This window comes from Phoenix dactylifera, chromosome 17, assembly GCF_051530095.1.
Source record: "Phoenix dactylifera cultivar Ajwa chromosome 17, Ajwa_hap1_PhDact_Kaust_v1.1, whole genome shotgun sequence".
Taxonomy (NCBI): domain Eukaryota; kingdom Viridiplantae; phylum Streptophyta; class Magnoliopsida; order Arecales; family Arecaceae; genus Phoenix; species Phoenix dactylifera.
The window spans coordinates 2,478,405-2,492,561 of NC_143206.1; the positions used below are offsets into that span (position 1 = coordinate 2,478,405).

At 37.1% G+C, this 14,157-nt stretch overlaps 1 protein-coding gene across 7 annotated transcripts in view; it reads left to right on the forward strand.

Annotated features, from left to right (window-relative positions):
- LOC120109559 (Putative methyltransferase family protein) overlaps positions 1 to 11,526 on the forward strand; it is a 49,095-nt gene extending 37,569 nt beyond the window's left edge. For 4 of the 7 annotated variants that reach the window (XM_088713637.2, XM_088713636.2, XM_088713639.2 and 1 more), the window contains one exon: positions 11,044 to 11,526. In XM_088713637.2, the coding sequence (XP_088569763.2) occupies positions 11,044 to 11,203 (160 nt within the window). In that variant the 3' untranslated portion in view covers positions 11,204 to 11,526. Of the gene's footprint in view, positions 1 to 5,198; positions 5,313 to 11,043 lie in introns of all 7 variants that reach the window. The other 3 variants (XR_015974437.2, XR_015974435.2, XR_015974436.2) reach the window with 2 other exon arrangements.
- The last annotated feature ends 2,631 nt before the right edge of the window (positions 11,527 to 14,157 follow it).

Sequence of the window (14,157 nt, forward strand, 5' to 3'; positions counted from 1 at the left end):
TGTAATCATCATGGAGGGTACGCCTATCAAATTGCCAAGGTCTTCCAAGCAATATGCGACTTGTTTGCATTGGAACCACATCACAAAGAACTTCATCAGAATATCTTCCAATGGAAAAAGATAGAAGTACCTGTTTTGTGACTTTTAATTCTCCACTATCATTAAGCCATTGAAGTCAATATGGAAAAGGGTGCTTTTGAGTCTTCAACCCTAGCTTGTCCACCATCAGCTTGCTTGCCACATTCACACAACTTCCACCATCAATTATCAAACCACAAACTCTTTCTTTGACATGGCAGCGAGTGTAAAAGATATTCTCACGTTGTTGTTCATCATTGTCTGTTTGAGCTTGAACATAGAGGGCTCTAAGAACAACTAAGGCTTGACCAACAACAGCCTGTTCTGTATCACTAGCATCTTCAAGTTGTGGCATAGACTCTTTATCATTTTCTTCTTCAGAAACAATATCCCCATTATCTAGCAAGATCATGGTTCTCTTGTTTGGGCATTGAGAAGAAATATGACCAAAGCCTTGACATCGGAAGCATTTAATATCACGATTTTTTTGAGTTTGGTTGGAAGTACTTTTTTCAGATTGTTTGGTCATAGTTTTCTCTTCTTTAGGCCTAGAAGTAGGCTTTTCTTCTTGTTTTGGAGTAGGACTCCATTTGGACTTCCAATTAGATGAACCAGTAGCTTCATGCTTGGATGATGATCTTCCTCCTCTTTTAAGTTGCCTCTCAACTTTCATAGCCATGTGGACCACATCTTCAATTTCCATATAATGTTGTAGTTCTCCACAACATTCGCAATCTCACAGTTGAGACCACAAATGAATCTAGCCATTGTTGTCTCTCTTTTCTTCTTCAACATTGGCACGAATCATGGTTATTTCTATCTCCTTATGGTATTCTTCAATAGATTTTGTTCCTTATTTAAGACTTTGCAACTTCAAATGTAAGTCTCTATAATAGTGTGAAGGAACAAACCTTCTCCTCATGGTAGCTTTCATGTCATCCCAATTGTCAATTGGAATCTCTCGGTTTCTTTTTCAACTTAGAACCAATTGGTCCCACCAAACAATTGCACAGTCAGTAAAAAAAACAGCTGCAAGCTTAACTTTCTTTTCCTCCGAATAGTTATGACAATCGATAACAAGTTCCACTTTTCTTTTCCATTCAATGTAAGCATCAGGATCATTTTTACCTTGAAAAGGTGGGAGAGAAAGTTTAATCGAACCTGTGTTGCGATCGACAACATCTCTATTTTGATGCATGTGCTGGCGATGTCGTCTTGGTCTATGATATCTTTGTCTTCGTATGGAAAACTTTTTTGAATGATATTCAAGAGAAAAATGTTCTAGAAAGATTCATAGAATTGGAAGATCAAATTCTTCATTTTCACCTTTATAAGTATCAACATGATCAGCTGGAGGAATGGAGGGACATCTGTTTTGCCTTCTCCCTCGTGGCATAGTGCCTTGCTGTAATTGATTCACTTGTTGGTCATTATGATCTAAACATTCTCAGAATTCTTCAAGTTGGGCATTCATCCACTGGAATTGTTGTTGCAGAGCTTGAATGTTCAGTTTGGTATCTATTGGTGCTTCCTCACTTCCGCCTTGAGACATGTTGTAAAAATGAAAAGAACCTTACCACTCCCTCACGTGTTTCACTCAAATATATTTCACTCAATCACTCGTATTTGCACACAATGATTTGGCTTTTTCCCTCTGATATGATCTCACACACTCTTGCCTTTTACCACTCAATTTTCTCTTAAAAGTTCTTGAGAAAACTAAGGTAAATTTCAAAGCAAAGCAAATGAAAAACCAACACACTTAAAAGTACAGATTTTTGAGTGGAGTCAATATGGAAACAACAAGTGTGAAGAGTTTAGAAACATAAATGATGAGAAGAAATGGATATGAAAAGAAAAGCAAAGAATATGAAAAGAAAGCAAATGGATATGAAAAATTGAATGATGGATATATAGAGATGAAATATGAGAAATAGATGATAATAAAAGGCAAACTTCTCCTTCTTTTCTTTCAAAACATTTGACCTTCTAACTCTTTTTGATCTCCTTTTTTTTCTTTTTTTTTCTCTTTTTTTCTTCTTTTTTTTTCTTTTTCTTTTTTTTTTACAACTTCAGTCTCCTCTTTTTATGTTTTCTTTTCGATAATAGAACCAATAGCAATATCAACAGAGATGAAGCACAAAAAGAAATGGTAGAGAATAGAAATGAAATGGTTATGGATGAAATGGTATCAAACGATGCAAAAGGATGGAAAAATATAAATGATAGAATATAAAAGCAAATAAAGGATAGGTAACCTGATTGGAAACCTAGGCTCTGATATCAAATGGTGCAAACCTCAACGAACCTGCCGTGAGACCCAACAACAATAGTTTGGAAAATCAATTTCCAGATCGTCCAAAAAGGTTAAAAGGAAAGGAATATAGACCCCGTTGCTATAAAGAGCAAGAAACCTATATTATCAAAGGATTAAGAATATTGACCCCGTGACTATAGAGAGTCAGAAACCAATATTATCAAGGGTTGGAGGTTCAAGTGGTTGTACTTGAAACTACCGTAAGTTCTACATAAGAACAATAGAGAGAAAATTCTCACAAAAAGATTATATTTCGGAATTGCTTGATTACAAGTGAAAACATCAAGTATTTATAGGCAAAACAAGCCTTGGGTGCATTGAACCAACTAGAAAAACATTAAATGAAAGTTGGTAAAGATGAAAGGAATTAATACTACTTAAAGTCTTGGCAGCAATTAATTAACCTTGGGAAGTTGCAGCAAAACTCCCAACCATTTTGACTAGGTTCATCCTTCATTTGCAAGCCTCAAAAATGTTCTTCAGCCTTCCAAAAGCCGATGATAAATGCACCATAAAGAGGAGTCCGAATTTGAAAGGATTAGACTCTTCTTTTCCATGTTTAAATAATTAATTGGGCTTGATATTGTCGAAATGGACTTGCCACATATTAACCATCTTCAAGTCCAAATCTTCATGTGGACTAGAACCTTCTCCTTGGGCTTGAGTTAATAAAGTTTGGACAGCTTCTTGAAGTTTCTTGGCCCGAGCTCTTGTGATTGGCCCAATTGGAATCTCCACATCATCTTGAGCATCTTCTTTGTCCTTGTCAAAGTCCTTGAGCTGGATCATATCATTTGGTCACTCCCATTGGTCAGATTTGAAAAACTATCCGTTGGGTGGTCAAAAAGTACTTCTGCGGAACTAGCCGTTATGCCTCTGCCCGTGCTGGGGTCGATCCAAACTTTTCTGGGGTCGACTCAACTTGCTGTTCATCAGACTTGGGGTCGACCCAACTTCCAGTGGGGTCGACCCAACTTCCACTGGGGTCGACCCCTGCTACAGTGGGGTCGGCCTTCTCAGGAATCACAGAATCTTGTATTTCCGGCTGTTCTCACGGGTCGACTCAAGCTTTCTTGGGGTCGACTCAAACTTCATTGGGGTCGACCCTCTCAGGGATTCTAGAGACATGGTTTTTGAGCATATATCCTTGGGGTCGGCTCATGTTCAGATGGGGTCGGCTTCATTGGGGTCGGCTCCAGCTGGGGTCGGCTCAAGGAAGCTTGGGGTCGGCCCTCTCAGTAAATTTCAGAGAGTTATTTTCTTGAGGCTTGAGCTGGGGTTGACTCAAGGTTCTTTGGGGTCGGCTCCACTCCTGGGGTCGACTCAAGCATACATGGGGTTGACTCCATTTACTGTTCATCTGTGCCATTTTTGCAGGGGTGTGCCAGATGGTTCAATGGTGTGCTAGGGTCGACTCAACTTATGTTGGGGTCGACTCAATCCATACTTTGCTGCATCTTAAGGTTAGATTAATCCATATAATCAATGAAATATATTTCAAACAATTTTGAGTGTATGCCACGGTAGAGCTACATAATCTTAACAATGCAAATCACTATTTTGCCCTTAAGAGTATATTTCACTTGAAACCTTGCTGAATTAGAATTAAGAATTCTCTATCCCTTTTCTATTACAAATTTTATCTCGTTGTTAATCATTGGAAGACATCTTGATCTCATTCTCTTAATGTATTGAGGGCGTCGTATTCATTAGTGATGTATCACGTTAAATTGTATCATTAATTTGATATTTCCTCAATGGTTGTGTCAATCATCGAAATAACACTATCATCCTCAAGGGAGAGGAAGGAATGGAAAGGGAGAGGAAGGGCCAGAGAGGAAAAGGGTCGGCGGAGCATGGCCAGACACGGCAAAGAGGGCGGGGGAGAGGGAGAATGGGAGAGAGGAAAAAAAAGAGAGATGGGCAGGGAAGAAGGAAGGGAGAGAGATAGAGGATGGTGGGTGGCCGGTGGAGGCTGGCGGAGGGTCAGGGAGGGGCATGGAGGGCTGGAGAGACTCTGCTCTCTGGTTTCCCTGTTTTGCTCGAAACAAGGGTTCCAAAGAAGGGGGCTTTTTCTTATTTTTAAAAAATAAGTGGAGTCGGTAAGGTGGTTGCTAACTTTATTTAAATTCTTCAAAATTAAAAGAAGCTCCCCTTTGGATGCTTTGTTTCAAATGAAACAGGGGAACCGGAGGGCGGAGCCCCTCCTCTGCCCCTTTTTGGCCCTTCGCTGACCATCTGCCTCTCCCTCTCCGCTCCCTCCTCCCTCTCCCTCTCCCTCCCCCCTCTCTTTTCCTCTCTTCCTTCTCCCTTTCTCCCTCCTTCGCCAATGTCTCTATTTGAAGGTCGGAACTGTCCCTTATTGTTACCAGTACTGCTCGGTACGCCCCAAAACGACAGTTCCTAATGGTTCCGTTGACGTTTTTCCTCCATTAATGTTTCTATTCAAAGCATGGTCTTAAGATAACATGGATCGGTGTAGGATGGGGTAATGGCTGCGCATAAGTAACAATAGTCTAGTAGTTGAAGATTTTCTAGAGTTTAAGCAGTATTAATGATTTGTTGTTCTGGGGCAAGAAAGAGGACTTGCATATGGGGTTTGGAAATGAAAAAAAGAAGAATGACCTTCCTAGAATTTCTATCATTAGGATATGATAATCATAAGTAGGATTTAGGTTGAGGAATAAATTTCATGGACTTCTAGTCTTTGATTTTGAAAATCAGGTTTTCCACAAGCTGTTATGTACTATTATGGAAAGAATGGGTAGATTTATCTTATATCTGATATGACCTTTAATTTCAGGTATATATGAGTGTTGAACACTCATTGCAATAACAAACGATGATGTGAATTGAGCCGACAATCAAGGTTTGCCGTACTATACCAAAAAGGGCATACCATACCAGTACTAAACCGGTACGTTGTCTAGTACTGTGCCGATACTTGGTATGCTTTGCAATCTTGTATCGTACCATGTACTGACACTATAATTAGATGATATCGATACGTTGTCTGGTACCGTAATGGCGAATCTTGCTGACAATAGTGATTGCATGCATTAGTAATCAAAGCAAAAAAAAAAAAAAAATTTGCAGAGTAAGAAGGGAAAAGAAAATAGAAGAAGAAAGAAATAGTAAAAGGAAAGAAGAGGAAGAATAAGAGAATGAGAAGGATAAGTAGTCAAAGCTTGATCCTCTCTCTCTTTTGATCAAAATTCCAATAATTTCTTGAAAAGACTTATCCTTATACTATATACAAAAGTACCAATAAATTTCTGTCGGAGACAATCTTGACCCTTAATCTAAGTTCAGATCCCATTTGAAATTTAAACCTAATGGAACTTATCATCAAATCCTTCAAAATTAATTTGGATTATCTCGGTCATTCAAATTAGTCCGTCTTTTTCTATCATTCGAACTCTAAATCATGTTACTTCACCTCGCTTAAAACATTGGTTCTACCAAACCTCCAACATTATTGCTCCTATTGTCTCTTTCCTACTTAATAATGCCTATCTTTTTTGTTATCTATCTCTTCTCTACCTGTCCCTCTCCGTCTCTCTTTCTCCCCTATTCTATTAGTCATAAAACCACAATAGTTTCTTTTTTGAGGGGAATCAAAAACCAAATTCGGTCCAAAAAAATCCGACTTTAAAGCCTGTTCCATGTTTGGTCTTTAGAAGTCTTCAAATTTTTATAGATCACTAGAAATACAATTAACTTAGAGGTTTTAGATGCCTAGACGCTATTGGTGTCTTGTAGTTTGCTAATATGAGCTCATGGCAGTCTTCATGTCTTTCCAAGATATGATGGCTAGGGCTGTCAGTTGATCTGAGAAGCTCTAGCTCTGCTCAAGCACAGCTTGACATAAACTTTAATCAGGTTAATTCGTGAATCTACCTTGAACCCAGATTATAGGCTTGAAATTTATTATGAATTGAGTTGGAAATGAGCCTGGCATGATTAGGCTTCGGTTTATAAGTGTAGAAGTAGGTTAGATATATTATAGATTTTTAATTTAAATATTATGCATAAGCTAGTATATAACTACTCATTGGATTTAATCCAATGGTTTAATCAAGCTTTAATTCAAGGTTAAGTCGAGCTTGATTGAAGTTTGCTGCAAGCTCGAATTCTCATTTCAACTCAATTTAATTTTATCAAGTTAATCAAAATAGACGTGTGTATAGCTTAGTTTGAAATTAAGGTCCAGTTAGGTTTAATCAGGTAACAAATCAGCTGAGCTTGATCTCAAACTTCAATCTTGAAAATAATGTCAAGCAGAGATTGATTAGACACTGGCTCCATCATGCTTAGTCTCTTACACCCCCAATGATGGCGGCCCACAAAAATCTTTCTATACCCGTCCATTTTCGCTTTGCAAAAAATGACAAGCTTCCTATCCTTCTTCAGTCTATATCATTTGAGGAAACCAAAATTATGCAGCAGATTGTTGAAGATCTTTGGTTTATGAATCTCCAGATTTTCCAGAAATTCTTGAAAATACTTTTCCAGATTTCCTAGAAAACTAAACTTTTTTTTTGTTCTGAACTTTTTCCAGAAAGTATATTTCCTGAGTTCTTCTATCAACCTTACTTTCCTCATTCTATGGAAACTGTTGTCCTTTTATCTTGTTGGCTGTCACCCCCACCCCCTCTTGAATTGAAAGGGTACCTGACATTGACTGCTGAAATCCAACCTCATCTCTACCAAACCTATTGCCAGCAACTAAATCCAGCCTGTTCTCTTCATGATATTCCTACATCTACCAGATCTGGTCCCATGATCAACAAATCTAATCAGGTTAAGCTGTTTTTGTCTGATCTGTTGCAAGTATTAACCCTATTTCTCTCAAGTCAAGAAAGAATACGCCCTCCTGACATCCCATTTCTAGTTGACCTTGTGCATCATCATGCTGGCCTCCACTAACCATGTAATCACCACCATCTCTGCCCTACAGCCAGATTGACCAACAGCACACCATCATCACCATCACCACTGCTAGGGTACCAAGTGATCATGTTGGCAGGTTTTATGTTGGATAGCATGTACCCAATAGAATGTTGAGGCCACCGTGAGATTCAACCTTCATTTATTTTCTGTGTTCATCAATTGGTATTGTCACCACTTTCTGAGGAGAAAACAGGATCCTAACTTGCTTCCATTTCAAACTGTAGAAAAGGAAAGGAAAATATTTCCTGCTTCCATTTCTTGTATTTCAAACAGTAGGAAAGAAAAATCATGTTTCCATTTCTAATGAAGCAAAGCACTCAGAAATTTAACTTTTCCATGGAAAACTTTTTTCCTTTATTTTTCCACAAGTTTCCTTGCAACAAAACACACCTTAAGTGGAGGAGTATTTTGGTCATCGCAATCATGACAGAAACTCTCAAACAATTTGTTGGGAGGAACATTGCAACCTGTAATGGTACTAAGGAAAGAGAACGAACTGAAGTGAGGAGAACAAAGCAGGCAAGTTGCTCTAATTCGAGACCAATGTTAGATCCTAATAAGTACTGAATGCATAAAGTTGATGGTAGGCCAACTAGGGAAGGGCTTAATTAGAGTTTATATGATATTGGTGGTTTGCTGTTCTGCTGCAAGAAGAAAGATATGGATAGATATATGGGTTTGGGAAAACTTAGAAAGATATTCCTGGGATTTTGAGGATCAAAGTATGGTAGCAGTCAGAGGAGGAGCTAGGGAGGCTGTCGGCTCCGCAAACATAAAGATTCTATTTTATTTAGTGGTATTGGCATATTTGGCCTCTAGCCACACTAGGCCGGGGGGGGGGGGGGGGGGTGTCGCAACCATGATTAGCCTCTTTGGCATGCATCTTTGTACTGTAATTTTGCACCTCTCTCCAAGAAAATACTTTAGGAATTCTTAACAGAATACACTCTGTTTGATCTTAGCCTAATCCCATTATTATCCCGGGAAAAAGAAAACTAATGGCCACACCATCATTTTGAAACTCTCATTATTTGACAATTTGCTAGTGCTAAAGTATCAAGTCTTGTTCCTAAAAAGAAATACCAAGTCTTACGCCAGCTTTGGCTTGCATTAAAATATGTTCTTTATGATTCACTAAATCATGGATTATCAACCAAAGGATATAGGTGAGTGGCTCCCTGATACAATTGCATTTTTTTTGAAATTATGTACTATATTTGATAAAAATTAGAAAGATGGGCACCAAGATGTTATTTACTTGTTAGCTTTGTGTTATTTACTTATTAGAAAAAACTACTTGCACTCGTTTATATAATCATACTTTAGTTTATTCCTGCTCAAAAAGTCTTAAAATTTTTGATCAATGTAGCAAATAATTTTTTTTTCAGATGTAGATCGCAGACCAATACATCGTCTAACCTAAATTACATCTCTGAAATCTGTCTCAAAGAATTAGGATTTTTTTTTCTTTTTGGTGAGGCACAAAATTAAGCTTTAGGTAGCTTGTTCCCAATCCATGATTGAATCCTGGTTTTGGTAGAAAGAAATAGGATTTGTGGTTAGGGAACAAAAAGGTGGGTCTCTAAGGTACAGTTATTTAAATAAGATTTCCTAATAGTTATTGTGCATTGGTTTTAAAGAACTGCTTTGAATTGGGTGGAAAAGTAGGTGAGTAAAAGATAATAAGGTTTTAAGATGGTCTGAAATTAAATTTCAGGCTTCTAGAAACCTTATAAGATCAATGCAATGGCAAATAATAATCCAGATAAACTCAGCTGTATATAGGTTTTTGTGCTATAGGAAAGCGTAAAATAAAATTTACAAATGTACTAGAAATTGAAGAATTTGTGCATGAATGATGTTGGGATGTACTAGAGAAATTTGCTCATTCATTAACGAGAGTGTAAATTCATAAAATTCAAATAAAGGTTGGTCATGGTAAGATAATTAACATTTTGGTTCAATCTGATTGTTGTTTTTTGGTTGTCATGAATCCATGAAATTGATGTCCTAACTGCTCATTACAGTACACTCAATGTTATCTTCATGATCTAAAGTTCATCATGTTTTATACATGTATCTCTAGACTAGAATACCCAGTATAAAGGATGCAAATTATGTTTAAGATATAGAAGAAGAGAAAACAAAGAATTCAGTGTATATCTTGGAATTATGAATCTTTGTAGGAGAAAGTTTAGGGTGATTAGGAAGATGGATGACACAAACATTATAACTTGAAGATGGTAACTTGCCACTAGGTAGATGACGGCAATCTTGTTTTCCATCTTGGCATAATGTTTCACAAACGTTTCCAGTTTTCTTTCATTCATGCAAATAAATTATCCAACTCCCTGCCTCTTTTATCTTTTTCTTCTTGGATCAAACCTTTCGTTAATTTACTGATACATGGATGAGATTAGGGTAGTGTGGGATGAATCCATCATATTAGAAAAGAAATTGCTATATATCATTTGGTATAGTTGATTAATGGGTGATGTGTAGATCCAATGAGCACACTGAAGAAACGACCTAGATAAAATATGGATGATAAATGTCAGAATTAGGTATATTGTGAAATTCTCTAAAATAAATGATAAGATTACAATATTTGAATATTCCAATAAAAATCCTACTTTTATTGCTTTACGTGTAAGATTATAATGATACACAAAGCAGTTGAACCATCAAAGGCTTAAATAAATCCTAATTTTTTCTTTAACTAAAACATTCCTATATAACATTTAGATGTTTATCCCATGAAGAAACACTTCTGTACCAGTTTAACTCTAGGACTTCTACATAACTGAAAAAAAAAAGGTAGAAATGATATTTCGCTAGATAAGCTTGATCATATAATCAACAATTTTTACTTCATTGAGAAATAATATATAGGGTCTTAATCGTATGTCCTTTGATAAGGTATAAACCTTGGAGATTGGCTCTATTTTTTCTCCTTTTCTTTTCCTTCTGTGAGAAGCAAGGTAATTGTAGGTTTGACTATGTTTTCATTTGAACTTCTAGCAAATTTGATAGTCAACTTGACCTGGGATCTTGTCTTTTATCCCATCAACTCTTCATACGGTTTTCAGGCATTTATAAATAGGTGGGGTGTTAAGGGCCTGCAGTTGGGACGCTTCATCGTTTTGAAATGAACAGTTATCAACAATGGCCTGCAGTCCCCATCTCTAAGGACATTTCTATTTTCTCAGATAAGTCGAGGCTCCGCAATTTGCACTTTTTGTGAGTTGGAGTCATGTCAGGTCCAGTTTGATAGTGGTATCATGCTGCTTGCTGAGTGAAGACATTAACATGAGTTTAGTTCTGGATGTTTTGTCCTTGTATTTTCCGCAGTTTGTTTTGGCTAGCAGCATTGTCTTTCCTTGTTCCCCTGCATGATGCTTGTTTATGTTATTATTACCAATTTTTGCTGCTATGTATAAGCAAAGCTTATGCCCACATATGCATACTCTTACTTGCATTTAGATTTAATGAGCAAACCTTGAAGAATGACCAAGTCTAGTCATATGTCAATGAGTTATTTTGTGTCATTATTATCTGCTATCAACATGGCATTGTTTTATATTAGTATTCATTGTTGCGCTGTCAACTCATTTTTATAGATAGAGCTGATTGTAATGAGCCCCCCGGCACTCAGGCTTCACACTGTCTAATATGCTTCTACCCTTTATGAGCAGAATGGATGCATTGGTTATCGATGAAGCTGTTCGTCTTGGAATGCAGGTCAATGAAGTACGTGGGACAAGATCAAAAATTGCAAACCTTGAAGGAGTCATATTTGAAATCACCCTTAACCGATGTTCAGGATGTACAATGAGCACCTCCATTCTTTCCTAGTAGTCAGACATTAAAATGATGAATCAATCCTCAAAATAACTTGGCATGAAAATAGGAGATGCTTGCTTTCTTTGGTTGCTTACGTTGTAAAACAAGGAAGCTGAATGGTGGGAGCAAAATGCCTATGAAAGCTACAGAATATAATCTCCTTTTTATCAGGTTGTTTTTTAATGCTCACCAAAATGAGCAAATATGGTTCTCTGTGTTGCAAGATACACCTTGTAATGATTTGTAGCATCAAGGCAAGAAACCATAAAACAAATGCAGTGCACCATGTTCAAGCATTTTGACTTGATTCAATTAGCTATAAATGTTTTACTGAATGGATTTATTGGTTCTTATCCCCAAAAAATTAAGAGTTTCTTTGATGTGAAATTTAAATAACCAATTCTTTCCATCAAAAAAGAAAGATAATCTATGCTTTTTCATTTTCATAGAAAATAAAAAATGTACTCATTTAATTTTTTTGGTCATTTTAGGAGTTTCATTATTTAAAAGTTATGAATTTTTCTACATTATATATTGTGCTTCTTAGAATATTTTTTTTAAAAATGATTTGTAAATATTATCTATTTATATTGCAACTGATGACTAGTTTAGACTGTAGATTCATGTGAAGAGTAGATGTAAAGTACACTTGTTGATATTTATTCATATATTTTTTATATTATAGTATTTTTATTTTTATTTTTTTAATTATAACCTTGTTTGATGGATTGACCTGGCAGTTGGATTAGTGACCCGGTGACCTGGCAGTTGGATTAGTGACCCGGTTAATTTTGCAACCTAGAGGAGAGTTATATTTTACTCTTGGGCTCTCTATCACCCAATTCGGTTACTGGATTGGTACATCTATGCCAGCTCAGATGATGATGGTTTATTAGATAATTCTTCTTCCAAGACCCTCAATGTAGAGCCCAACTGTCTTAGTTTCTCATCCAGAAAATTGGAGATAGATTTGGTGAGAACTCAAGATTTCGTTAACTGAAGGTTATGAGCTTAGAGGTGCTCTGTAGTACCTATGGTTTACAGTCAAATTTCCGAGGCTTTTGTTCTCCAAATTTAGCACCTATGATAAATTGGCTGTAAGGTGGTAGCCCTAGATTTGTGGGGCACATCTCACATGTATACGTCTGTTATTTTTGGGCCAAATGCCTATTCTTTCCTGACCAGATCAAACAAATGTAGCAGAGTGGATGGACAACTAGCAGTAACTTCTACATGGCAGCACTTATACATCTGTTATTTTCGAGCTTCACCAACCCCCTTCTCCCTTTCTTTCTCTCTTGTGTTGTTGTGCCCTATTATTGTCCTGCTGGAATCTTGGTGAAAACCTCACAAGAGTCGAGCTAAATGCTCCTCCCTTCATGAATCTCTTTTCTCCTTATCCACCACAACATATGGCCCTATCATCTGCTAAGATTTAGACCCGATAAGTAACAAAAAATCCCCCTCGTCGTATCCCTTGTTCTGCCATGTTTTCTATTCTTTTTTCTCTTTCCACCACTAATGCCACTACTGCTAGCTATTGGCACCTCCATGATCGTACCTCCCAATAGGACATCGAAGCGCCAGACATTAGCAAGTAAGCTAGAGCCTGATTTACTGACGAGACATTTGATACCCCTATACTGGCTGAACTCTTATTTACTCGATTTTTTCTATATTTTCTAGCCTCTTGCTGATCATCTACTACTTATAACGGGTTGTGACCACCAGTGTCACCAACCACCCGAGTTGGCTTTTTCCTCTTATTAAGAGAGAAAGAAAACCGTTATTTTCTAGCCCTATTATTCGGTCATGTTTTCTTTTCTTTTCTCGTCGGCCACTCATTGCCACTATCTAGAGATTGAGCCACTTATCTAATGTAACCACTATAAATCCTATTTTAATTTTTTTCTTCTGAAAATTGAAGATCCCTAGGTTGGATTTAAAACTGGAAATTGATAGAAAATTGAGACTTAGAAGGGTGCTACATTCTACAGATTTAAGATGATGAGTAAGATTAAGGAAGACAACCTAATGAGTTGATAAATTTTTGTGGAGAGCATGATTAGTTTTACGAGAAGGAATTTTGAATCTGGTCAACTTACATTGTAAATTATCTCTGCCTCTAGTGTTTTTTCGTGCACATGATTTGATATGTAATCTATATCGCCTTATAGTTACCTACATTATTTGAAATTTAAACTGTTGATATTATCTATGCATATATTATGTTTAAATTATATGTTGTGCATATAATGATTTTTTAAAATATTTGATCAAGGATGACATGATTAACTTAGGCATGAACTGAAATTTTTTGCAATGATAAATGTGTTGATTTAATCATGTTGCTCTCTAGTCTAACTATGAGCATATGAGTTCTGGATCTAATCTCCTTTGGGCCTTCAATGGTGTTGCCCAAGGTGACAACCCGAGAGGGGGGGGGGGGGGGGGGGGGGGGTTAATTGGGTTTTTCCAAATTTTTAGTGCTTTAAAAAACTTCCTTAGTTGAGTGCGGTGGATGCTTTCTTAAATTACTTCAATGAATTAAACTATAGCAAAGATAAAAGATAATGCAAGAATAATCACAAGTGAAGCCACAACACAAACACTACGATGTATAGTGGCTCGGTGCACCCCAAGGCACCTACGTCCACTTCCCAAGTGTCCCCTTGGAAATTTTACTATAATCCCTTGGATTACAGTAGGATTGTTTTTCGGGCTCACAATCTAAAACCTTTATAGTTTGGTTTTCCGGGATCACCAACAACCTAACGTTGGTTTTGCAGGCTCACCAACAACCTAACGTTGGTTTTGCGGGCTCACCAACAATCTATGTTGGTTTTACGGGCTCACCAACAACCTACATTGGTTTTACGGGCTCACCAATAAACCTTACAATGAATAAGAAATCAAAGGTATAAAGCTTCTAAATGAGCAAATATATCAAATATGCACTAACGAGA